Genomic DNA, 24,294 nt, shown 5'->3' on the forward strand with positions numbered 1-24,294 from the left:
TTATTGTACAATATGTTGCGCTCCTTTCTATTGTAAAATTTTCAAAAAAAAATAATAAATAAAAAATGTTTAAAATTTTGACCGTTCGATCATGTATTCAATTATTAAATCTTTTTTTAAAAAATAACATGTTACACACTTCGTATCCAACAACTTAGAATCACTCAGGTTTTTCAAGCATTTTATTTAGTTAATTCAACAAAAAAATATAGTATTGATTCAAAATCATTGATATACATCATTTATTATTTTTGAGAATTTTTAAAAAATATTTACAATAGCAGACTACATAATCAGTTTACATTTTGGTCTTCCAAAAAATGCCGAGGAAAATTCAAATGAGCCATTGGTTGAGTGGCAATGACTTTGCATGTCCCTGACTGAGGTCATGGGTTCTAGTTTCACCTCCTCCGAATATTTACAAGGAGGTGTGTGGGCTTCGTCTGCCCTTGCGTGGGCTTGATTTGTGCCTTCTGCATGGGGCCTGTTGACACCTGTACTTTCTTTTCATGGGCTTGATCTGGTGGTGTGTCGTATATTGTGTTTGTACTTGTACTAAAAAAAAAAATGCCGAGAAAATAAAGAGAGAGACGTATGAATATTATACAATGTTATTACTTAATTGCATACATTTCAAAATATAGCAAAAATTTTCTCAAAAAAAATACATATATAGCAAAAAAAAATTTAATGTATAATTAAACTAAAACTTTAATAAACAACAGGAAAAGAAATATTTATTTTTTGTGTATTTTCAACAAACAACATGAAAGAATTGGCATGAATTAACATGAGAAATCCGATTATTTTCTTCCTCCTCCCCACTTTTCCTCCTCCTGTGGCTTTGATCTGCCATTTCTCAATCTAGATATGTTTTAAGTTTTTTTAATTTTTTTTTGTGTTGAATAAGGATTTTGTAGGGTTTTTCTTCTCTGACTATAGATCTCCTCCATTCGTCCAGGTTTTTCGATCATCGGCATTTTTGGTGTGCTTTGACAACATATGTTAGATTTTCTTGTGATGAGATTTTCATATACGATGAAGATTGACCTCTCTTGTTGAAGGGAAAATCAAAATCCTTCTTGTAAATCCAAGTTATAATTTGAGTGTTGATTTTTTTGTTTAGACTTTGTTACCCGATGAAGTACAAAATCATTCGACAGTCGTCCGGTGATGTCTTGGTGTAATACGGTGTTGTCCAATAGTGTCCGACGATGGTAGTCTTTTATGATTGTGTTTTTTTCAATTTTTTCTTGTTCTTATAGTATTTTTAATTGTACTCCATCTTTATGGTGACACGAATATTTATGGGTCTCAATTTCATAATTTATCGGGTAATTTAATATAATCAAACATACAACCTTTTATTTAAAAAAAAAAGTCGCGAACACAAAACACGTGGCAGCTTATTAGCGACGACGATGAATGTAAAAAGATGAAATAAAAGAAAGCCCACGGTGGTGGGACCCGGATACGGGAACTTCCATATCTCCTCCTGCCGCAAATTACTAATTTTCTTCAAAAAAAACCTGAATCTTCTACTGCACGATCCAAATCCACACTCCAACCCGTCATTACTCACCAGTAAAACCCAGAATCGGAGGAGTGGAGTGCGTGCAAATATGTATATATATATTTTTTATTAAACAAGAGGGACAAAGAGGTGAAAAGAAATTCCAAGAAAAGGAAAAGTGAAAGGAAGGAAATATTCTTGATGACTCTACTTTGGATGCTTTAATTGATTTAGCGAAAGACGATTCAAAGAACGGTCTTTGATTTTAGGGAATTTCGGAGAGATGGGTTCTGCTTGCGATGTCTATTGGCCTTTATGTCTCTGCTTTTCTTTTTGGAAAAACCAAAGGTGACTCTTTCTGATTTATATATAATGTTTCATAGTCGTGAGTTGGGTTGCATTGGTTTTTAATTTCAATTGAGGGTTCCCCCCCCCCCCTAATTTGCAGACATTTGGGTTTTGCGTTGGAGGGTTTCTTACAGGCTGGGTTGTTGGGGTTGAAATTGGATGGTTTTAGTAGAATTGAAGTAGTTTTGTTTGCAGTATTGATGGGTTTTGGTTTTGATCGAGTTATTTTTGGGGATTTTGTGCGATGAACTCGGATTTTGGGGTTAAATTATTATAAAAAGTTTGATCTTTATCTTTCATTTTGGTTGAGTGTTGTAATTTTTCCTGTTCTATTGCTTGAATTTTTTTAAAAATCTTTTCTGTCTGTCTAGTTTCCTCTTATAATGTATTCTAAAGGTTCAACATAACATCATTTGATGAGTTTGGTAGTTGTGAACATTGCAGCATTGATGTTTTAACTTTTAAGTAGAAGTTATAAATTATTGTGATTGTTTGCTATTGCCGTTGTTGATTTTTGGGTGTGTAGATTTTTGAGGTTGGCAAAGCAGTATGAAGAGTAAAGTTCGAATAAGAGGGCAAAGAAGAGGTGGGATCGGGGGGGATTTGAGAAAGATAATGAAGTGCCTATGCTCAGGAGAGCAATTAAGGGCAGATGATGAAATGATTTCTTCCTCTGAATCTCTTGCGACCAAGGATTATGCAGTGAGTGGGTTATCCTCCAAACCCGGAGAGGCAGACCAGAAGCTAGATGCCACCAATATAGAAGAAGCTGAAATATCTCTACGTGAGCGTGGTTCCCTGAACTATGAGGTTTGTTTCATCAAGCTTTAATTTTTTCCTTTTCATGGAAATCAAACTTCAAATTTAGCTCTGAAGTTTGCTTATATTCTGGAAAATTGTTTTTTTCTTGGTTCTGTCTATTCTTCTCTTAACATCTTGCCCTGTATTGTTTAGTTTTATAATGGAGCCTAAGAGGAGTTCTTGAAATTGAATTCTGATATTTTGTGAATGTCTGTATGAGAGCTTTTCGGTTAGGACTTATCAGAATCTAAGGAGAAGCCTACACTTGCCTTAGTTTCATCTTAGGTATTAGAGTCATGTAACAAGTTATAAGCCCAGTATAGTCAATTTGTTTTGTCAACAAAGTTGCTTCTTCTCTTCAGTATTGTGTTTGCACGTATGGAGTTTCTCAAATTATTGTACTTTTTGCATTGAAATGCTATCAAACACAAACTTTGGGTGCCAATGGTGTGGACAAGTCAAGAATGGTGATGAGCTGCCTGTGACTCACCATGCTTCTCAAGTAGTTAGAGTTCCATTCATGCTTTTGGATTTTGCATGCACCTCAATGATTGGAATGTGTGGACATATTCACTACACTATGCACGACTCATCTTGTTACAGAACAATTGATGTTGCATCTGAGCTATCCTAAATTTAATATGACTTAGAAATTCTTTATGCTGCTATTTATCATCCTGATTTGTTGATTGTACGAGTTAGTTTATGTTTCTTTATTTGAAGCCCCTCAAAAAAATGAGAGATTAAATACTTTAGATTTGTTTTATGGAGAATTTCGATGATATTATTTTGTATGACTAATGTGTATGAAATTTGCAGGAAGCAAGAGCATTGTTAGGTAGAATTGAGTATCAAAAGGGAAATTTTGAGGCTTCTCTGCAAGTTTTTGAAGGAATAGATATTGCAGCAATAACTCCCAAGATAAAACTTACACTATCCAGGAGAGTAGAAGGTCATAGGAGACGCTCACAAAATCATGCTATGCCACCAATGTCCATCCACGCTGTCAGTTTGCTTTTGGAAGCAATCTTTCTCAAAGCAAAATCATTGCAGGGGCTTGGGAGGTTTAAAGGTGTTTTCTATGTGCTAATTCACAGATGTCCTTTTTGTGTTATAAGCTCTAGGTTGTTGGCTCGTTGCTCTTCCAATTACACACTGTTTAGGCCATGCCTGGTCATTAATCATGGTTTTTTATTCTAATAAAGGAAACAATGCTAGGTGTTTGGTTAGAGTACAGATCTTTGTGCATTTACGTCCCTTGAATATTGTTGCAAAGACTCATTTATGTTTTTTAGTTTGTATCTCATGGTTTTACGGTGTTATGCAAGAAGGCAAGAAAGATCTTTATCGTCATATAGCACAGTGACGAAAACTGGAATGCCCTTTAAGGGTATCGCTTTCCCTTGACAATGAATAGCTATAATTTATATTATGGTAGGAAATTATTTGGTTAACATCAGAAGTCAAATGTTGGTAATCTGAATAGGGTAGCCCAGAGGAATTGGAATGGTATCAGCCGTAAACTTGGAGGCCTTTGGTTCGAATCCTACATGGTGTATCTTGGATGTAAAATTATACTAGTGGTTTGCGCATGACTGTTAATATTCGAGGTTATTCTGCATTGTTGGTTTGCATGCGCCCAACCACCCTCTACGGGTTTTACGTTCTTAAAAGAGAAATAAATTCAGAAATCAAGTCTTGATATTTTATGTGCTTTGTTAATATCTTCTAGATAAGCTTCTAGAATTGTACTTGGTGTCACGCCCTGGTTCTATTGTAGCACGATTCTTCTTTTGCTGTTTGAAACAAGAGAGTTGATATTTACGTTAAATTTTTGTTAGACTAGAATGTACTTTCAAAAACCCACTTTATTAAGATAATTGGTGACTTTCCCTTTCTCAATCAGCATGTTAGTGTATATATTATATCGTGTTATGGAGCGTTTATGTTATCCAGATTAATTGAAGTCATGTCAATGGCCCCATGATTGTAGTTCTGTTTGATATTTTCTTGGTTCGTCTTTGATACTTATTATTTCCTTTTTATCCTCTCTTGCTCAACCTCATATATGTTTTTCTAATAAGGAGGAGAAAAATAAAACAGAATAAGAATAATGAGCTATAAACAAGGACTAAATTCTCATTAAATATCTAATATATTTTTAATCATTCTCGCAGAAGCTGCTCAATCTTGCAAAGTTATTCTGGACATAGTTGAATCTTCATTACCGGAAGGCTTGCCTGAACACTTTGGTGTTGACTATAAACTGCGGGAGACCCTAAGCAAGGCTGTTGAGCTGCTTCCGGAACTATGGAAACTTGCTCATGCTCCAAGGGAAGCCATCATTTCATATCGAAGGGCCCTTCTCCATAATTGGAACCTTGACGGAGTAACCACTGCAAAGATTCAAAAGGAATTTGCCATTTTTCTCCTCTACCATGGGGGTGACGCAAGCCCACCAAGCCTCCGCTCCCAAATGGACAGTTCCTTTGTACCTAGGAATAATATAGAAGAAGCTATACTCCTACTAATGATTCTACTTAGAAAGCTTTCTCTCAAAAGAATTGAGTGGGATCAGTCAATCTTGGATCACCTTTCTTTTGCTCTCTCAGTGTCAGGGGATTTAAGAGCTTTAGCCATTCAAGTTGAAGGGTTGGTTCCTGAGATTTTCGATGAGAGAGAAAGATATCTCCTTCTAGCGCTATGTTATTATGGTGCTAATGATGGTTTGGTTGCTTTGAATCTACTTAGGAAATTTTTTAGGAACAGAGAGAATCCAAATAATGTCAAAGCTTTATTAATGGCATCAAAGATATGTGGGGAAATTCCTAATCATGCAGAAGAAGGCATAGATTATGCCCGCGGAGCCCTTGAAAGCTTGACTGGTGGATGTGACCAATTGGAAAGTACTGCTCATTATTTATTGGGTGTTTCACTTTCAGCTCATTCTAAATCAGCTATTTCTGATTCTGAGGCGGTCACAAGGCAATGCGAGGCACTTCAGGCCTTGGAATTTGCAGAGAAATTGATGAAAAGGAGGGACCCCAATATTCTTTATCATCTCAGTGTTGAAAATGCAGAGCAGAGGAAGTTGGCTGCTGCACTGTATTATGCAAAGTGCTTGGTAAAAGTAGAAGCTGGTTCTAATGTTAAAGGTTGGCTACTATTAGCTCGAATAGTATCAGCACAGAAACGATTTGTAGATGCAGAAACTATTTTAGATGCTGCTTTGGATCATACGGGAAAATGGGAGCAAGGAGGGTTGTTGCGAACGAAAGCTAAACTTCAAATTGCACAGGGTCATTTAGAAAGTGCCATCAAGACGTATACTCAACTTCTTGCTGATCTACAAGTTCAGAGTAAAAGCTTTGGTTATGGGAAGAAGCATCGTCAGGTCTTTTACTAAAATTTTATGCTTTATGAGCTTCAACATTGATCATTAATGTGCATTATAATTGATTCACCAGTTAGAATATTTTAAACTGAATTTTTTTGGATGTCCCCTGAAATGTGTGCATTCAACCCTTTTCCTGTTGTTAGTCAAAAAGCTTCGAAAGCTGGAACCTATTCTTTTCCCTTAGGAGTATGTTTAAGATGAATGCAGGGGTAAGGTTGCATACATCTGCTCTCCGCTAACCTTCAAACCATACAGTGGTGGCGAGAGCTTTGTGCAGTGCCTTTGACCATAGAAGTATATTTCAGATGAGGACTCGCTCCCGCATAAGATAAATAATGCCTCAAGGATGCTGATATTGGGGGTAAGAATGAGAAAAAAAAAATTGAAACAAAATTATGGAGGTGATATATTTATCTTAGAAGGTGGGGAAAATTCTTAATCTCTATAGTCTATTTAATGTATTTAAAAATAAAAGGAAAGAAAGATAAAATCGGCTTTCGTATTTCCTTTTACATTTACTTGTTCGAGTAATTTTTTTAATAAATAACTTTTACCAAGTTTCACTTTATGATGACAGGAGAGCACCAACAGTGCTAGAAATTTGGAATTGGAAATTTGGCATGATCTAGCTTATGTCTACATAAGCTTGTCGCAGTGGCATGATGCTGAGGGTTGTCTTTCTAAGTCTAATCGTATCAGTTCTTATTCTGCTTCTAGATGTCATGCAACTGGTAAGCTTTCATATCATCTGACCAATTTCTGGATATAAATCGCTAGTCAATATGGTTTTCTGTTTCGATTGAATTGCTTTTGCACTTACATTCTATTTTAGCTCTCCCAAAGGTCCAAGGTCATTAAATATCCTTTTGTGTGTAGGATATACTGTATGTTCTCATAACACCCATTCCTAAATTCGCTTGTTCGTGGTTACATTACTTTTCCATTGTGATGCCTGAATTGAATTTCAAAATGTGATTTTCAAATTCATTAATTATCTCAGGTTCGATGCATGAAGCAAAGGGTCAGTACAAAGATGCCTTAAGCTCCTATCGAAGTGCTCTGGATATCGATCCAGACCACGTCCCCAGCTTGATATCCACAGCTGTGGTTCTCAGAAAGCTTGGTAACCGATCAAATGCTATCGCCAGGAGCTTTCTCATGAGTGCTTTGCGGCTTGACAGAATGAACCACTCTACTTGGTATAATCTTGGTCTGCTATACAAAGACGAGGGTACCCCAACGTCGTTGTTAGAAGCAGCCGATTGTTTTGATGCTGCGAGCATTCTCGAGGAGTCGGCCCCAGTTGAACATTTCAGATGACAGAGTAAACCCAAATCGACTACCATGCGTAAACATTCAAATTTGTCATTTGTACTGGTGAGATGGAGTAGCAATGAAAAGATCAAAAGTTTTGTGTACAAAACCCTCCTGGAAACATGGTCGCTCTTTCGTCTGTTTAAATGGTTTGGTCTGGAATTACTTCCAACATTTTAAGCTGATTATCCAGTCGCATTTGTTGTTGAAACAGAGTTGGCTGTTGGGCTCTTTGAAGATTTGCACGTCTTGCTGAATTTCTGTATATATAATAAGAATATTTGCATGGATCAATGGGCCGAAGATTCGACATTTTTTTCCTTGTTGAATGGGTCGAAGTCACTTATGGGCCTTGAAAGTTACAGAGCCCAAAACCAAGGTTTTTTTTTTTTAAGTTGAATCATTTAGAGGAAGACATGCAGGAATTAATTAATTAATTAATTAAGAGTGATTATGGTGCATGGGGAGTTTGGCACCTTCCATCTCAGTAAAAAAGTCTCATTAAAGGATAAGTCACGAGGAATGCACATGTCCTTATTTGATTACTTATCGTTACAATTCCTACTACCATCAAATGATTCAAAATTCCAATCCAATTTTTGCATGCCAATTAATGACAAATTATTTATCCTATAATTATTGCTTCTCATCTAATAATATCCGTACGTCACAGTGTGACTGGCTCCCTCTCAACATCACCGTTCGAGGGTTCACAGAAGGTATTGAATTCAATTCCTAATGGGAGCAACACATTTGTGACGACACACTGAGATTTGACACAACTTAATCATGTAGTAGGGTGAGAAATTTGTGTGCATGCAGTTTGTCGGTCTGTGTATAGGTCTTATATCGGATATTCAAAGGGTAAACATGTAGTCGAGTGAGAAATTTTTGTACATGCGGCTTGTCAATCAGTGTGTAGGTTCGGATATTCGTGTAAGTTAAAAAGAAATCCATATTATTTTGGTTATTTTGTTTTTCAATTTTTTGCCCTATTTTAAGGAAAAAAATTAAAGTGAAATAAAAAAGATTGCACACTGTGGAATGTCCACTTTGTCGCCGACAAAAGCTCAGCATGAAATGAAGATAACGCAGAGTCGCAGACAGACAAACAAACTCTGAGAAACTCTGTAAGGGAGAGAGACAACAGAAATGTGAATGTTTTGTTTTCCGTCTGTCATTATCTGAATCCTTAAAACTTGTTTTTTTTGTTCTTTGAGAGGACTTGGAAATTAAAACTGGTTCCCCTGCTTTCAATTTGTGAACAGAGCAAGAGAGATGGAGAGCGGGAAGGGAGCAGAAGCAGGACCATCGAAAGGTGGTGTCTTTGGTGATGATAAAGAAGAAGCGGAGCGGACTGAGAAACTCCGTGATCATGGAGTTGATGTTGATGTGGAGGAGAGTGACGATGATGATGATAAGGTCGCTGCTGCTGCTGGATTTGTTCCTGGGCCTCTGCTTTCTCTGAAGGAGCAGATTGAGAAAGACAAGGTCTTTGCTTTTCTTTTTTCCTGTTCCCGATTTCATTTCAAGTTTTTTGAGTGATTTGATATCAATTTCTAGATGGGTATTAGTTTTTGTCAATGGATTTGAATGTAGCATTGAAGGGTTTTTTTAAACCCTCATTGTGTTATGTTTGTTTCCCTAGAAAGCTTAGGAAAAAGATAAAGAGAGACTTGGAGACAAAATAATTAAATCCCACTAATATCTGATGATTAACCACATCCTGCTCTTTGTTTTAAATTCTGCAACAATCGGTCCTCAAACATGGACTGTAACCCTAAACAAGTCTCTTTGCCTGTTATTTTACATTTGAATTGCGAGCTTTCTCGGCATATATCTACGCAGTAGCAAAATCATGACAATATTTTCCTCCAATATCCACATCTATACAGACACACACAAACACTACTAAACCTCTATCAAACCCTAGCGGGAAGAAGATCCCAAGTTACCGCTGTAGTTTACAAAGCAAATTCAAATTGTGCAGATGTGTTTGTGGGCGCGCTCAGTTAGGGTTTGGCCGTTTTGTTCCTTCTTTATTATAGTACGTAAGAATTACTCATAATTATAATACAACTATATTCTTATGAGACTTACTAATCATATAAAAAGGTTTTAGTTTCAATGCTTTCTTGACTGGACACTGACATTAATTAGCTTAGTCTGTAGTTCCGACAAATGTTAAGATACTTTATTTGGCAGACCTAATAATTTCATATTGATTCGTACACCTTTTATTTGGTAGAGTGAGATAAGTATCTATAATTATTTACTCCACCCGATGAATCTGCAGTTTGAATGCAATAACTTATTACATTCAAACTAATAACATACAAATTGATGTGCCTATGTCCATTCTGATATCAGCATTGGTGGAATTTCACATCTTACGTCTGGAACCAAAATGTGCATTGCAGGAAGATGACAGCTTAAGGAGGTGGAAAGAGACGCTACTCGGTTGTTTAGAAGGAGATTTGAATGGTTCGTGTGATGAAATTGTTTATTCTGGTTGACTTAAGATCTTAAAATTTCCTGTTTCGTAAATTCATATTTTTCCTTTCTCAGGACAAATGGAACCTGAAGTCGACTTCCGCAGCATAAGTATTATTTCCGACGACTTTGGAGAAATTATCACTCCATTGCCTGTGAGTGACAATCAGAGCAGTGGTGTCCTGTTTACTCTTAGGGAGGGATCTCAGTATCAGCTCAAGCTGACATTCAGCGTTCTCCACAACATTGTTTCCGGCTTGACCTACTCCAACTCTGTATGGAAGGGGGGACTCCAAGGTGCATATTTTTTCTTCCCCTCCTTTGCAACGTTTAACCTTTAAGTTTATGGGGGAATGACGGTAGAAACAATGGGGAACAACTCCAAGTATCCATTCTTTGCACACCCTTACAAAATGGACCAAATACCCAGAGATACTGGATTCCTGGCTTATTTCTTTGCCAGCAACAACAAAATAAGAAGTAGGTTCTAGTCCCCTTATGTGAAGAATAGCTTTTTAAATGGAACAAAAGAAAGGAAATGCTTTTATGATGCCAAAATTTTTCTGGTCTTTCTGTCACATGAGCTGTTTGTTGAAGATTCCTCAAGTGTCTTTATATATTTTTTCTTTGGAATTAAAAATCTTGTAAAAAATTGTAGTACTGTTTCATTTTCCATAAATTTCTTTCTTTTTCTTCTCAAGTCAATGGAGAGAAATGTTTTGCTTCCTTTTGAATGAACGAGTTTAGAGCCTTTTATCATCTGTCCAACAAACTTAGGGTTTGATTCTCATTCGTAATGTAGTTGAAGTTGGATGCTGATGGTGATGGTCCTCGTACTTCACTGAGGCCACCACACCTTTCAGTTTGCAAAGCTAAAATTCTCATACCCACAAAGAGATTTTATACTTAATGTAAACCTTCTGCATGGTAATTGTTATCTGTTGTTTGTTTCAGTCGACCAAAGCAAAGGAATGCTGGGCACTTTTGCTCCTCAACGGGAACCATATGTGCATTTGTTGGAAGAGGAGACAACTCCTTCGGGTGCACTAGCAAGGGGAATTTATTCAGCAAAGCTTAAGGTGTGTGAGAACACAAGTATGCTAAATAGTACTTTTTTAATTGCTCTTTCTGGCTTTCGTACAGAATCGGTATATTTTGGCAACATATCTAACTTGATTACTGCTCATTAACTTTTGTGGTTACGAAATCATATCATGACCTGTTTTGGCTAAGTTTCCTACGTCAGACAATATTCTAATATGTAAATTCTTTTGAAGTCTTGGTGTGAAATGAAATGCAAATCAGTGCATATATTCACTATCCGGCTTATATCTAAAATGTTTCCAATCAAATTTGCTTACATTTTTCTTATCCGCGGATTAACTTTCATATATTTTTTGGTGTACACACTATATAGAGATGCATGTTTAGTATTTCCTTTCCATGTTGTCAGACTGTTACAAATGGGCTGAATCTATTTTCGGTTAATCAAGTTACTGACTCATCCGAAGAAAATATCACACAAAGAACTTTAAAACGTTGTATTTTTAGTGTCTATTTGAACATTCTGAATTGCCCCAATGTGTGCCAAAATATTTGAATGCTGTTTTTTTCTAGTCAGTACTGTATTTTGAATTTTTGTTTCTTGTTAGACGAGCGAGAAGCTGCTTTGTAAAGAAGAGGGGAGATGTTGATACCATAAACAAATTTGACTTGAATTTTATCCACTTCTTATTGCATTAGTTTTGAAATATGTTGGTTGGCTCGTTTCTTGCAGTTCGAAGATGATGACAAGCGATGTCATATGGAGCTTCGGTACTCTTTCGAGATAAAAAAGAGGGGGAGATAGCCAAGTGAAATCAGAGTAGACTTATCATGCCATTTCCATTTTCATATTCTCTATTATTCTGTGAACTGCAAACCATGCTCCGAGACCATTTTGTTGAAAGACTGCTTTTCGGCTGTGATACAAAATGTCAGGTTAGTTCAACTTCTATAATCTGGATCAATTCTTTTTATGGCTCAAATTGCAATGGGCAGAATTTGCATCTGGAACCCCCCATGGTGTTAGATCTGGTTGTATGAACTATGAACACCCCCTTTTGTTTGTGTTAATTTCAACTCTTGGAAAGGAGTTTTTATGCCATAAAATCAAACTTCAAGGGGTCTGACTCATAGAGCTGATCCTGGAGGCCCGAAACCCACCCGGCCCAATAAAAGTCTCAGTTTCAGCCATTTGAGGCCTGTGGATTGGACCGGACTTGGCTTCGGTGTCTTAGGCATGGCCACAAAAATAATTGCTCGCAATGAGAATGAATTTAGTAGTTTTCGACTCCATATGATTTCATATAATTTATACCTAGAAAAATTCACTAGTAGCCTATTACCCAAATGGTTGGTGGGTTGCTCATCATTATTTTGTCATACAAGAATCATTATTTTGTCATATAAGAAACAAAGAAAGGAAAAAAGAAGTAAACATAGTAACATACATCTTCGGCACACTAAGTTTTAACTCTCTTGAGTCTTGACAAGGAAAATGAATCAACTTCACTAAACCTATTCACTGTGAGTACAGGATAACAAACTAATCATCGCCCAATTTATCACCTTCATGTCCAAAGTCACTCAATTGTACAAGGAACCTCGTATTCTTTCACTTCAAAATGAGGATAATGGATGTACACAGTTACATAGCCTTCACTTTTAACTTGTTTTCACACTCCATCAGGTCTATCATTGCCCACATGAACTGTTAGAACTCACAGCTGCTCATTTCTGCAATGGAAAACTTCAAATCTCATCTTACATATACAGTCCTTGATTAGCATACATCATCGACAAGGTGACTAGCATATGAAGAAATGAATCTGCTTCATCTAATGGTTGTGGATTATCACAAGGTTCTGTGTTACAGTAGTCAGAGTTAAAAGGCATTGCACAAGAAGCACTGACGAGATGATATTAACCCGGCCTGGTGTTACCTGTATATGAAAGGCCAGTATAAATGGAAAAAACCATTCTCCGCCAGTGGATGATATTGAACTCTATATGGACTTCTATGTACTAAAGATTAGCCATTTTCTTGCAAGTTATACAACTGAATCCAGTAACAGCAACAATGACTGAGAATATTCATTTATTAAACCCTCCAATTGAATGCAGCGGCTGCACAAGCAAAATTGAGATAAATATTTCAACTATGGAAATAACAGTCAGATACTTAACAACACCAACCAAACATTTTATATGAGAATTCCTAAGAAATGACGATGAAAACAAACAATTGAGGCACCATGCCCGTTAAGTGGTTGTGAGATTGAAGGAACATTGAGTCATAGGGCCGAGGGTAAAGAAAGTGAAATTATATCCTGTCTGTTGTTAGGATGTTTCAATTTTCAAAGCAAACCTAAATTATCGGTGAATTGAGATACAAAGCTTTCATACTACTATTCTTTGTGATTCCAACCTTTTCACAGAACAATGCTTCCTAACTTGAACAAGCCTTGTCAACAGGGAAGAAAATGAAATTCAAACACCATGATGACATAAGGGTCAAATAGTTTATATGAATTAAAATAATTATATCGAAAGGATGGTTGGCATTGCTCAGAAAAATGAACTCATTTGCCAATTCCATCATTGGCAAAATTAAGTCAGATCGGGAAGATGAAGAATAATGTTAGTACCTTGTAATCTAAAGATAATGCAAAAGCAGATCAGCTGAAGAATTCTTTAACCTACAGCTCTGTCCCAAGTGAACATCCCCAAAAACATACCTGCATCTCCACACATCCAGTACAAATTCAAATATAAAGCCCTACAATCACAAAAGAACTAAATGTTTCACAAAAGAAAGAATTTACCTATATTCACAGTATTCAGGCCATGCACAGCGAGCTTTTCCATAGTCCCAATAGCAGTCTTCATACCGCAAAGGACCACGTTTGGCTATCCCACAATACTATATGTGAGTATTGTTAAGATGGTTACAGAGAAATGAAAATATATGCAAGCGAGATTCACCTTTTGTAACAAACTTCGATTTTGCATCAGGATGGATATCATGCCACATCTGAAGCCACAACTCCCTCATTAAAACAGGAGATCTAACAATGTTCCTGTGATTTGCTACATTAAGATAGCGTCAATTTAATTTTTACTGTTGATGCTTCTTAGAAATTCGTAAAAAAATAATCCTTCGTCCATGCAAGTGTATGATGACTAATCAGTACCTCAAAAAAAACATTATTGTTAGAATATATATATATATATATATATATATATATATATAAAGTGTGAAATGCCTCAAACCAACAAGTTAATTTATTGGGTTGAATGACAAAGTAACTAATCTTAACAATTATGAATTAACATTAAGCTTGATTGAATATTATCATAAGAGATCGTGGAAAAATAATGAGCAGCAAATCGTTTATTTCCAACTTATGATTTCACCTTTTATTCTGACTCCTATTCCATCAATACATTGGAGTTTATAAGCAAATTACATGAGCTGATTCTGATAGAAAAGGATGCTTCCCAAGCCAAAAGATACTATTAATTCCTTTGTTCAAGTTCCCTTAAGATTTTAAGTTGCTGATACACTCCTCCCAACCATACGATTTTGAAAGTTCCATATTTTTTAAATCTTGTTGAAATAATCAAAAGATTTAAGACCAATCTATATCTATGACAAAAAAACCAGTTGGAGTTTATCTGTAATTAGAAAGACTACCATGCCCACTACAGTCCAATAACAACGCATTCACCTTTACATAAAAGTTTCTAGAATGTCAGGCCTCATTGGATGGACGTTCAAAATGAAATATCACGCACCTTTATCAAGTTCCCAAACTGCTGTCCTCTTCCCTGGAATACTTTCAGAATCTTCATAGTAAGTTATGTGCTTCATTCTTGGGGACTTCGTCATGTTAGGAACTATATCAACTTCATAATGATGTTCCACATTCAATTTCACTTGTACATCAGAACCATCATGCTCTGACTGAAGTTTTGAAACAAGAAGAAAATAAAGAAAAATATCAGCCAAAAGGTTGTGTTTTGGTTAATAAACAGATAGAAGTAATTATACCATTATATACTGACATCAACCTTTAAACAAAGGCATTATTGTTAATAGAAGGTTAGTATTAAATGATCTAAGGCTAGTAAACAAGGCTTGCTTATGGCAAAAGGATCATTAAAATACATGGTTTAAGGTGTAAACTTCATTTTCACTATTCAGATATATGCATAGGACTTGATGAAAGTATGATCCTACGTAGAAATGAATGGCGGAAACAAATATACATAGTGGATTCTCTTTGATTTTCTCATAGACTCATGTAGCCGACCCAAACTTTTAGGATAAAGGTACAGATGATGATGGTAAGATGTATGCAAGCACCTGAGAATAAACATGTATGAATGATCTCAAAACTTTTCTTTTGAGGAATAAGAGACCTAAATGGTTGAAAGCCTTCATTGGCTTGACAGAATCTTTGACGGAAAATAAAAATCTGGTCTGATTTACTATTTTACTTCAAGCCATCGCCGCACTACTCTGATATAAAATGATTGCCTGCTATGGGACAATTTAGGTATATATATACACAAGATAAGGTTTAAAGCGAATAATGGTTTCTGGAAAAGCAGGGGTTCTTAAAAAATATGCAGAAAATAAAAAACAAGCCATTGAAGTTTAAGAATACAAAAACTGGATAGCTCATCCAATTTCAAGTAGAATCTTCTAGGGTCAGACAGTGATAATAAATAGGCACAGGCACTAGACAGTCGCAAATAAATTTTTTTTTTTTTAAAAAAAGCAAATTTCATCCGAGACTTTACAAGAAATTGATGAGTGGTTTTAATTTCTTAGTAAGGAAACCATTTTTTCAGCAAACAAAAAATAATGACCGTTTCTGCGTTATCGTCTGAATAGCTACCGACAATTGATCCTAAATATCCCCAACCACGCATTACACTGAAAGTCCACTCAATTTAAACACAAAGACTGAGTTTGATTCTTGTAACACTATCATGCATAATGTAATAGGAAATTATTCTTCATTTAGGTGACAAACCGATAAAAGGCTATCTAGAGGAAATGCATATGTTATGACATTTTATATTTCAGTCTTTAATTTGAATAAGACATCATTCAATCATTTCTGGGAACCGGATCACATTGTTATGATACTATAGTATCTCAAATCGTCGGTTTCCTTGATCCTGGCTTATTAACTACCCAGATTTTGGTTCATTAATAGATAAACAGCAACATTGCACCAGAGACACACACGATGCAATCACTTCTGCCAGCAGTCATGTCTGAGACTGCCAGCTTATGGCGTTCAACTGAAACGAGTAAGATATCACAAGGAAAATATCAAAAAAATTTACCCAGTGAAATAAAGACATTATCGAAATGCACTAAAAGAGTACCTGAGGGGCCCTTGTTATGTTCACTTTTGGTCCAAGCCAATTTTTGCACCAAGAGAGAGAATTGTATGAAACCTGAAAGTGATATAGCATATTTGTAAAGGATACCTGTCTATGAAACAATCTAAAATACAATCGGAAATTTTGAATATGTTCTATGATTGTAAACATTACACATATTAGATTTATTAAGCTTACTGTCTCGTCTCCACTTGCAGCTCCAGGATTCCCTTCAACTAAATTCCCAGACCTATTAGGATGGTAAAGAGAGATATCAAATATATGTCAAGTACATCTTACTTCTCATCTTGACCAACACATTATAATTATCACGACAACAGTTGGCTGTTCGAATAAAGAACTGCAATATGCACATTTGGATTAGGTTTCAGTTTACAGGAGATGACATCATTTATCTCATTTCAGTTACATCATCGAAACAGTGCAGGTAGCAACTTAGCGTACCATCAAAGCATGCATGTTGTGTGTGTGTGTGTGTGTGTGTGTGTGTGTGTGTGTGTGTGTGGGGTGGGGGTCAGGGGCACAGGCAGAGGGGAGAGGGGATATTTGTTAACATAATTACAAATTAATGATAGATGGTCCTACCCTACCTTGAGAATAAAGATCCTTCAATCTCATAAATGACATCAGTAATGATCCAGTTATCAGGATAAGGCTTGCCGTTTGGTGCAAAATGGTAACCAACCTGTTTTTACAGAGCCAAGATACCGAAACTATCATCTCCTATTCATAAGAAATGAAATTTAGATACTCATACGTGTTACTCATTACAGGAACATATAAGATAAATTATGTGAAAGAGGAAATATATAACATCTGTGTCTTACTTGTTTCTTAAACCATAAAAAATATGATATTAATTAGTTAAGGGAAGCATTTATATCTAACAAAAACAGGTCCAGTAATGAGAAATAGAAATAGCCCATCAAATAAGAGAATGCAATTATACCTCAGTCTTTGAATCTATTCCATAGATGCAGAATACATTTTTTATAGGTGGTCTATCCCAAGGTGTAAGGGGGTTCAGCACAGGATCACCATGATAAGACCTGGATAATACAAGATTGAAGATTCAGGTTTATCAAAAGTAAGAAGTAAAGATAGAGCCATTTCACGTGTAATGAAGTAGGTAGCACGAGAAGCATTACAAAATACGACAAACATGTTAGTTTGTTGTCAAGCAGAACAGAAGTAAATAACAATTGGAAAGAGAGCATTTATTTGGTCCTGTCTTTTGCGAGCATACTTTCAATCAATGTCAAACCATTACACTAAATTCACCAGTTTATGAAAAGGTTTTGTATGAAAAAGAGAATGCTGAACAACCCCAGTTATAGCCCCATTCAATCTAAAAGGAAAAATGAGTGTGACCCTAGATAATCTGCTAATTACATTTTGAAACTCATGATATTTGCAGAATAGGAAAGTAAATCATAGAATAAATCCAATGGAGAGTATATTAGATTATGCTAAAATTACAAGAGATGCCAGAAATGTATTATACACTTTCTCCACCATATATTAGTTTAAATTAAGTTGTGTATAAGAAATAAGTTGAGGGGACACAAACACAAACCGGTGGTCCATTTACAGCTTATATTAAGCTGGAGATAGGTGATTAACGCAAAAAAAACCCGCGTGAAATATATCAAGTTGTAATGCCTCAAAGAAGTTATTGAATTTTGAAGGTCACTGCAAAGTTTCTTTTATAGATTGGAAATTTCACTTGCCAAGGGGTAAAGTACTCACTTCTGTAATTGGTACAACAACCTCTGACTATCTGAATCATAGTCTTCTATTGCTTTGAAAAAGGTCCCATCTGCTATTTCCCGAGCAGAGAAGGATAACTGAGTGGGTTGTCCACATTCCATGCTAGACAAGTTGGTCTCAGGTATTTCTGAAATTGTTGGATAGGCATTGAATCCTGTAAATACAAAATGTGATTAATTTAATAGTACGAAGAATATCGTATCCAAGAGATACACATGAAAGTTAAGTTTAAAGCCTCACTATTGGTGAAAGGAATTTCAATATTGATGATATTTGTTGGCCATCCTGAGTAGTTTGACTGGAATTCCTGTTCCTCACATTGATGTGAGTGATGACCCTTCCTACTACCTCCAGAAAAATGTTTCCAGTAAGTATTATCTGCCCTACAATACTTCGAAAATGGCAACATCCATAGTGAAGAACCAAAAGAATTGAACATCAATCGAGATGTTCCCTGGTACCTTGGCAAAATATGCAATAAATACATGTTAAAATAGGATTTGTATCCTAAGACAAATTGCCATGAGATGTGAATACCACTTGAATAATCTAAGGCGTACAATGAAGAAACCTCAAATAAGACTTACACATAATCAGGACCTTTTCACAACAAAATGCAGTAAAGTAGATTACTCTTAATGATTATTTATTGGTGCTTGGTATTAAAGTCCACAAGTGTAACCTAGTTCAGCTTTTGCAACTACATGAAAACCTAAGTAACTTATTAAAAAGGCAGAAAAAGATCAGTCCATATATTTTAATGATATGAGAAAACTGAAAATCAGCAGAAGTTATATTTCCAAAGACAATTAACAGAGTGACATTCAATGTTTCTACTCAAAGTTGTCATTTAATGGCTGGTTAAATTTTCTTCAATATGTGCACGAGTTAGAGTTTCCTCTAAGTCAATAAACACAAGTGTTTTCTCAAAAGCTATCCTGCATGAAACAAACAAGAAGATTTTGAGTCAACATTACCCAACTACTAAGTAAGAGCATGAAGACACATCAAACTTCTTTTTTTGTCTCGTAAAAGTTATGCAAGGTGTCTATGTTCCAGATAAAATCCAATGGTTTATAAATATAAGTCAATATAGTAAGAATGTAAGATGCCTTGCAACAGGGAGAATGAGTGGAAAACTCATGAACCACCAAAATAACAGGTTCACTTCTAAACCCCCCCCCAAAACAGCTTATGATGCTTAATAATTAGGTTTGAATATCTCAACCACCAAAATAAATGCCTACTAATGCCAGTCCTGTCTTCCATTGGTTTAGAATAAGTTGTTTTGGTGGTGGTGAGTATTGCACCGGTCCGAGTCAGTGTAAGTTGTGTACCCATTATACAACAAAAGGACCAGTTGAAAACTTATCAATCACCAAAAACAACTCATGCTGCTTGCTTCCAACAAAACGCTCCCCCTAACTAATGCAGCTTAAATGAGTGGTCAGATAAGTACATTCCACAGGTAAAATAACATGGGAAAACCAATATTCTGAAATTAAGGAAACCAATTGTTAACCTCAGACACAGGAAGACCAAATGTATTCCCAGAAAGTGTTCCTTTGACTGTCTCAATTGCACCAAGAAGAGGAGCTCCTGGAACAAGCACCAATACAATGCCAAAACGCATTAGATAAATCCATGAGAAGCAGCCATATTTCTTAAAGTTTTGATGCAAGCAAGTCATACCAACTGCAAAATAGGCATTAATGTGTTCATCCAACCATTGCATATAATGTTTTGGAGCAATTTCAAGCTTTAACCACTCCAAAAAGTAACGAAAGACGTTATTCCCCAATGAATGTGCAAATACTAATGATGGCCCGCCGCGAAGTTTAAGGGCAGTTTCAAACGTGAGTCTGCGACAAGGAAAATAAACGTTTAGAAGTTTAGGAACCCTTGAACAAACCACTAAATGAACTACTCGCATTAGACATTGTTATGGCAGAATATTCACATTATTTTATTAGTGATCATCAATACCAATTAAAATGTGAATATCTGGCCCAGTGGTAGAGTTGCGGGAGTGAACCTAGAGGTCACAAGTTCAATTCCTGAAGCAACCTCCCTACATATTATGTGGGGGTAAGGTCCGTGTGACACGTACATCTTACTTGTCCCTGACCGCTCCCACTGCGGACGCCTTGTGCACGGGAATTGTTTACCTTTTTTTACCAATGCCAACTAAGCTTTCCACCAGTAACTTAATGAAAAGCTCAACTTTTTGATTTTCAAATTAGTGCATGCATGCAACATAAAATTTGTGCTTGTGCATAGATATATCAGAACTGGAAGCATAAAAGACAATGCCTGGCCCCTAATTTTACTGATTTAAACTTTCTATGTCGACTGCCTTCAACATCTCTCTCCCAAAAGTGCAATTTACTATGCTCAAACTTTGTTGCTAACTGGTCCACCAAATTACTGCAGGTATCTTAAAGGTTTTAACTGACTCATCTGCAGGCAACTTTAAAAGTTTAACGTGTTAAAAAATAAGTGAGAAAGAGAAAACTGGAGTCGAAAGAGAGAGCAACAAAGACAACCTACGCTTTACTAATTTGAGACTCACAATTCTGTGCCCTACGGCAGTTGGAGAATTCTACATAGTAACTCAACATTTGTAATAGCAATATAGCATCTTCCATGGTGTTTGATATAACCATAGAAAATATTAACAGATCACAAAGTTACTGATTGTTGAAGTTGTAAACTCCATGAAGAATATTACAGAAAGGATTTCGGAGTGAATGGTCCACTTAGTATTCCAGAGATGTAATCTAATAATGACATCATCAATGATGATTTTTTTAGCAGAATGATATAATAAACAATGATGATGATGATGATAGGCACCAAGGATTACTCAGGAAGTATACAAACTTTAGCTTGTGAAAATAAAGGTCACGTTGCTCGAGCATAGATGGCGGCAACCTCCAATCATATGGGACAGCCATAATTGCATTTGCCTCAATGCCAAATTCAATGCACCACTTAACCCATTCTTTCCACACTGAAGAAAGAGAGCCTGCAACCCAAAAAACATCGTATTTGTTTATTTAAATCAGAGCATGACATCAAAAGCCACAATATATACATTCGCAACATTCACATTCTGAAAGATATAGTTTGTTAGTCAAGCAAAAGAGGGGATGGAACAAAAGACGACCTGTTATATAACCAGGATCAAGTTCCGTGATGGCAGAGAGACCACTGTCCGGCCGTGACTTGCATTCAGGATGATCAGTTTGATTGTGAGGGTCTAACAGCATGCATTTCAGCCAGCAGTTTACAGCAGACAAAAGCTGAAATGAAGATGAAAGCGAAGTTCACACAAATGCCGCATTAAATATAAGATTGATCAACCATTACTAAGAATATTTGGCATAATTTTGTTTAACATTCTGCTAATTACAAGATTATGGAAAAGACAAGAAATGAATACGATAAATTAATGATAACATGTGACAAGGGGACCACAGTTACTCCAAAACAATCGTATCCCGCAGGAGTCCAGAAAAGCAGTCTGGTTCACCGATGAAATTAAGGTCACAACATTGGGCAGCCGATTTCTAGCTACCAAAGTAACTTCTAGCAGAGGGAATCGGACAAATTTGTCTTTAACGCCACCGCGCGGAGCTATTTATTTGTGGCATATATATAGTAACTTTCACAGTAAGAATAGATCTCAAACAACGAATAGCATAGAATTTCGCGACAGGAGAATTAACGCCATCTATAGCATACAATGTTGCAGTTATCTCGTTACACCATAATTAACTCCATCCAAAGCAGATAATGCTTTCGAAACAAAAACAGTGTAAACAGGAAGCAGGAGCGAATGAGATAAAAATAAGTCAATGTCGATGAGCATGAGATAGAGAGAGGGAGTACTTTGGTAGAATCGAGCCATACTAAGTCGAGAGGGTTGAAATCGAGAGGAGAGTAGGGACAGTCGAGGATCGACCATGCTCTGAGCTGAGTGGAGGCGAAACCAGGGATTATGATCCCCGATAACTAGGAGTAGTCTCCAGCCCACTCCCTACCATTAACGCAGCTTCTCTGCATGGTCCCTAGCAGTAGCACCACGATCACAGTCCATACCACTCCCATTTGCAGTTCTTCTCCTTATCGTTCTTCCACGCGTTCTCTTTCTTTCGAGCGAGAGAAGAGAGACTGTTAGTTATGAACTTTTTGATATCACGAGCCTCGTGTGACTGAAACTGTGGCCCACTACCATGAAACTCGTTCTCTCTGAGTCTCTGGTCACTTTGCTTCAGTGCTCACTGTGAGCAATTGCAACAATGTGAATTTAAGGGGGCATGGATGAGAAAAAGTGTATTTTGATGGGTCATGAAAACAAATGTTATTTTGAGCAATCATAGTAGTAAAATCTTGGTGGGACAATAAAAATGTATTGCATTTTATATTTTGTTGATATGATTGTATTGGAATACGTGTTTTGTGTTTTGTTAATGTGGTTGTATTGCGAGACGTGTTTTGATGATGTGGTTGTATTGAGGTTTTATGTTTTGGTGTAGTTTTATTGGGGACATGAAATGTTATTGGCCTCTATTTTTGTTGGGAATGGATAATATATAAGAATTTGTGTGTTTGTTGATGTGGTTGTATTGAGAAATGTGTTTTGCATATTAGAATACGTGTTTGGCTTGACTTTTTGTATAATAAAAGTGAAATTTTTGTTGGTCCAACAAAAATGTCTTATTGCAACAATGTGTTTTTGTTGGTCTCTTGTTGTTTGTTGTTCGGACAAACATAAGGGCAAGGACTTTGGTTGGCCTCCATGTTGACTTGTTTATCATACCAAAATCAATATTGGATCTCATGTCTATTATATAAAAAGTAAAGGCAGCAAATTTAAACCATTGTATAAATACATTTAGTTGGTCCAATCACATTAACAAAACACATCCATAATACAATCATATTAGCAAAATATAAATCCTCATACATTATTCATGTCCCAACAAAAAACTAGGTGATTGCCAATAATGCACAACTATTTGATGGTGTCATATCACTTCAAAACCAGTTCAACATAATAAATTATTAAATATATATTTAGTAAATATAAATATTAATCATAAATTTTCATATTTCATAATATTCACAATAATATATAAATATTTGAATATTAAATTGGACCGGCCGCTGTTAACAGGTACCAGTTGATTCAACGAAAGAATGACCGGATCAAGGGTCCGGCCACATTCGACAAAACAAATGCAAGCCCAAATGATTACCTCCTTATCATATATGAAGAGGAAATTTGAAAATGAATTTGAGTTTCCAAGATACTTGTTAAGACTTTATCCGCTATTATATTGGCATAACTAATTGACTGACATTTAAGTAAATGTATAGTCATGCACAATCAACGTATTTTTCGAGCTCAAGAACCAATGATAATTGTCCAAGAATAACAAAATCAGGCGAGCCTTTGACTCAAAATGGATAATATTGGTTGTAGTATTTTGATTGAATTTTCTAACACGGTATTGAAACCGAGTTAAGACTCAATCCATTTTGACATAACCTCTCTTAAGACTTTATACCATATCGGGTTAACATAACATAACAGAGTGACATATAAGTAAATATCCAGCCCCTCTTACACAACCAACGCGTTTTTTGGACATAAGAACCAATGACGATTGCACAAGAATAACAAGTCATTTGGCTCAAAATGGACATTATTAGTTGTAGTGTTTGGGTTTGATATATCAGAGCTAAAACTTGGTCCATATGAACATGAAGTCTACCTATCAATTTGTTGGGTTTAACATAAGTGCAGGAGAGTGTTAACATCCTATCCCATTTCGAACCTGCATAACCCAATCAAATAACATATCAACAAACGTCTAGACCCTCTAATACAACCAATGCATTTTCTGAGCCGAAGAACTAAAACGTATGCTAAGAAAAACAAAAGTCGTACACGCCTTTAACCCAAAGCAAACAAAATTTGTAGTGTTTGAGCTAGATTTTCTAATAGACTGGAATCTCTAGGATTTAAAGAGGATGCATGGGCTCCAAATGCATCAGAAGCCACTCTCAGCTCAAAAACATCGATACGGAAAAAAATGTTTTTAAAATAATTAAAAAGTAAATTGCAATAGTGGTAAATAAAAAAAAAAATTTGCGTGCGGAAGTTCGCTGGCGGGAGCAACCG

At 36.1% G+C, this 24,294-nt stretch overlaps 3 protein-coding genes across 8 annotated transcripts; 2 read left to right on the top strand and 1 right to left on the bottom strand.

Moving 5' to 3' along the window:
• Nucleotides 1-1,508: 1,508 nt before the first annotated feature.
• Nucleotides 1,509-7,676, top strand: LOC119991979 (protein NPGR2-like). The gene is made up of 6 exons (XM_038838547.1): nucleotides 1,509-1,861; nucleotides 2,388-2,671; nucleotides 3,482-3,734; nucleotides 4,840-6,056; nucleotides 6,637-6,790; nucleotides 7,060-7,676. Exons 2-6 carry the CDS (start codon nucleotides 2,411-2,413, stop codon nucleotides 7,377-7,379), a joined length of 2,205 nt encoding a protein of 734 aa, XP_038694475.1. The 5' UTR covers nucleotides 1,509-1,861; nucleotides 2,388-2,410; the 3' UTR covers nucleotides 7,380-7,676.
• Nucleotides 7,677-8,414: 738 nt separating this feature from the next.
• On the top strand, nucleotides 8,415-12,961 carry LOC119990497 (rho GDP-dissociation inhibitor 1-like). 4 transcript variants are annotated; one of them, XR_005466051.1, is made up of 7 exons: nucleotides 8,439-8,545; nucleotides 8,642-8,864; nucleotides 9,794-9,857; nucleotides 9,942-10,163; nucleotides 10,821-10,945; nucleotides 11,644-11,846; nucleotides 12,598-12,961. XR_005466051.1 is itself a non-coding variant. In XM_038836442.1 (6 exons), the coding sequence occupies exons 2-6, from the start codon at nucleotides 8,652-8,654 to the stop codon at nucleotides 11,713-11,715; spliced, it is 696 nt and encodes a 231-aa protein (XP_038692370.1). In that variant the 5' UTR covers nucleotides 8,415-8,527; nucleotides 8,642-8,651; the 3' UTR covers nucleotides 11,716-12,022. The 4 variants fall into 4 exon arrangements, 3 of the variants coding, with proteins under 3 accessions (XP_038692370.1, XP_038692371.1, XP_038692369.1); XM_038836442.1 differs by lacking the exon at nucleotides 12,598-12,961 and having other exon boundaries at nucleotides 8,415-8,527; nucleotides 11,644-12,022; XM_038836443.1 differs by lacking the exon at nucleotides 12,598-12,961 and having other exon boundaries at nucleotides 8,415-8,503; nucleotides 11,644-12,022.
• On the bottom strand, nucleotides 12,900-22,360 carry LOC119990496 (phospholipid--sterol O-acyltransferase-like). 3 transcript variants are annotated; one of them, XM_038836439.1, is made up of 16 exons: nucleotides 22,017-22,360; nucleotides 21,271-21,406; nucleotides 20,985-21,129; nucleotides 19,794-19,963; nucleotides 19,624-19,700; nucleotides 18,342-18,555; nucleotides 18,081-18,255; nucleotides 17,281-17,380; nucleotides 16,922-17,016; nucleotides 16,485-16,560; nucleotides 16,314-16,385; nucleotides 14,706-14,874; nucleotides 13,893-13,997; nucleotides 13,733-13,817; nucleotides 13,556-13,645; nucleotides 12,900-13,034 (listed from the first exon to the last, which is right to left on the bottom strand). In XM_038836439.1, exons 2-15 carry the CDS (start codon nucleotides 21,371-21,373, stop codon nucleotides 13,564-13,566), a joined length of 1,668 nt encoding a protein of 555 aa, XP_038692367.1. In that variant the 5' UTR covers nucleotides 21,374-21,406; nucleotides 22,017-22,360; the 3' UTR covers nucleotides 12,900-13,034; nucleotides 13,556-13,563. The 3 variants fall into 3 exon arrangements, with proteins under 3 accessions (XP_038692367.1, XP_038692368.1, XP_038692366.1); XM_038836440.1 differs by having other exon boundaries at nucleotides 21,036-21,129; nucleotides 21,996-22,360; XM_038836438.1 differs by having other exon boundaries at nucleotides 21,996-22,360.
• Nucleotides 22,361-24,294: the final 1,934 nt, after the last annotated feature.

This window comes from Tripterygium wilfordii, chromosome 22 (genome assembly GCF_013401445.1).
Source record: "Tripterygium wilfordii isolate XIE 37 chromosome 22, ASM1340144v1, whole genome shotgun sequence".
Taxonomy (NCBI): domain Eukaryota; kingdom Viridiplantae; phylum Streptophyta; class Magnoliopsida; order Celastrales; family Celastraceae; genus Tripterygium; species Tripterygium wilfordii.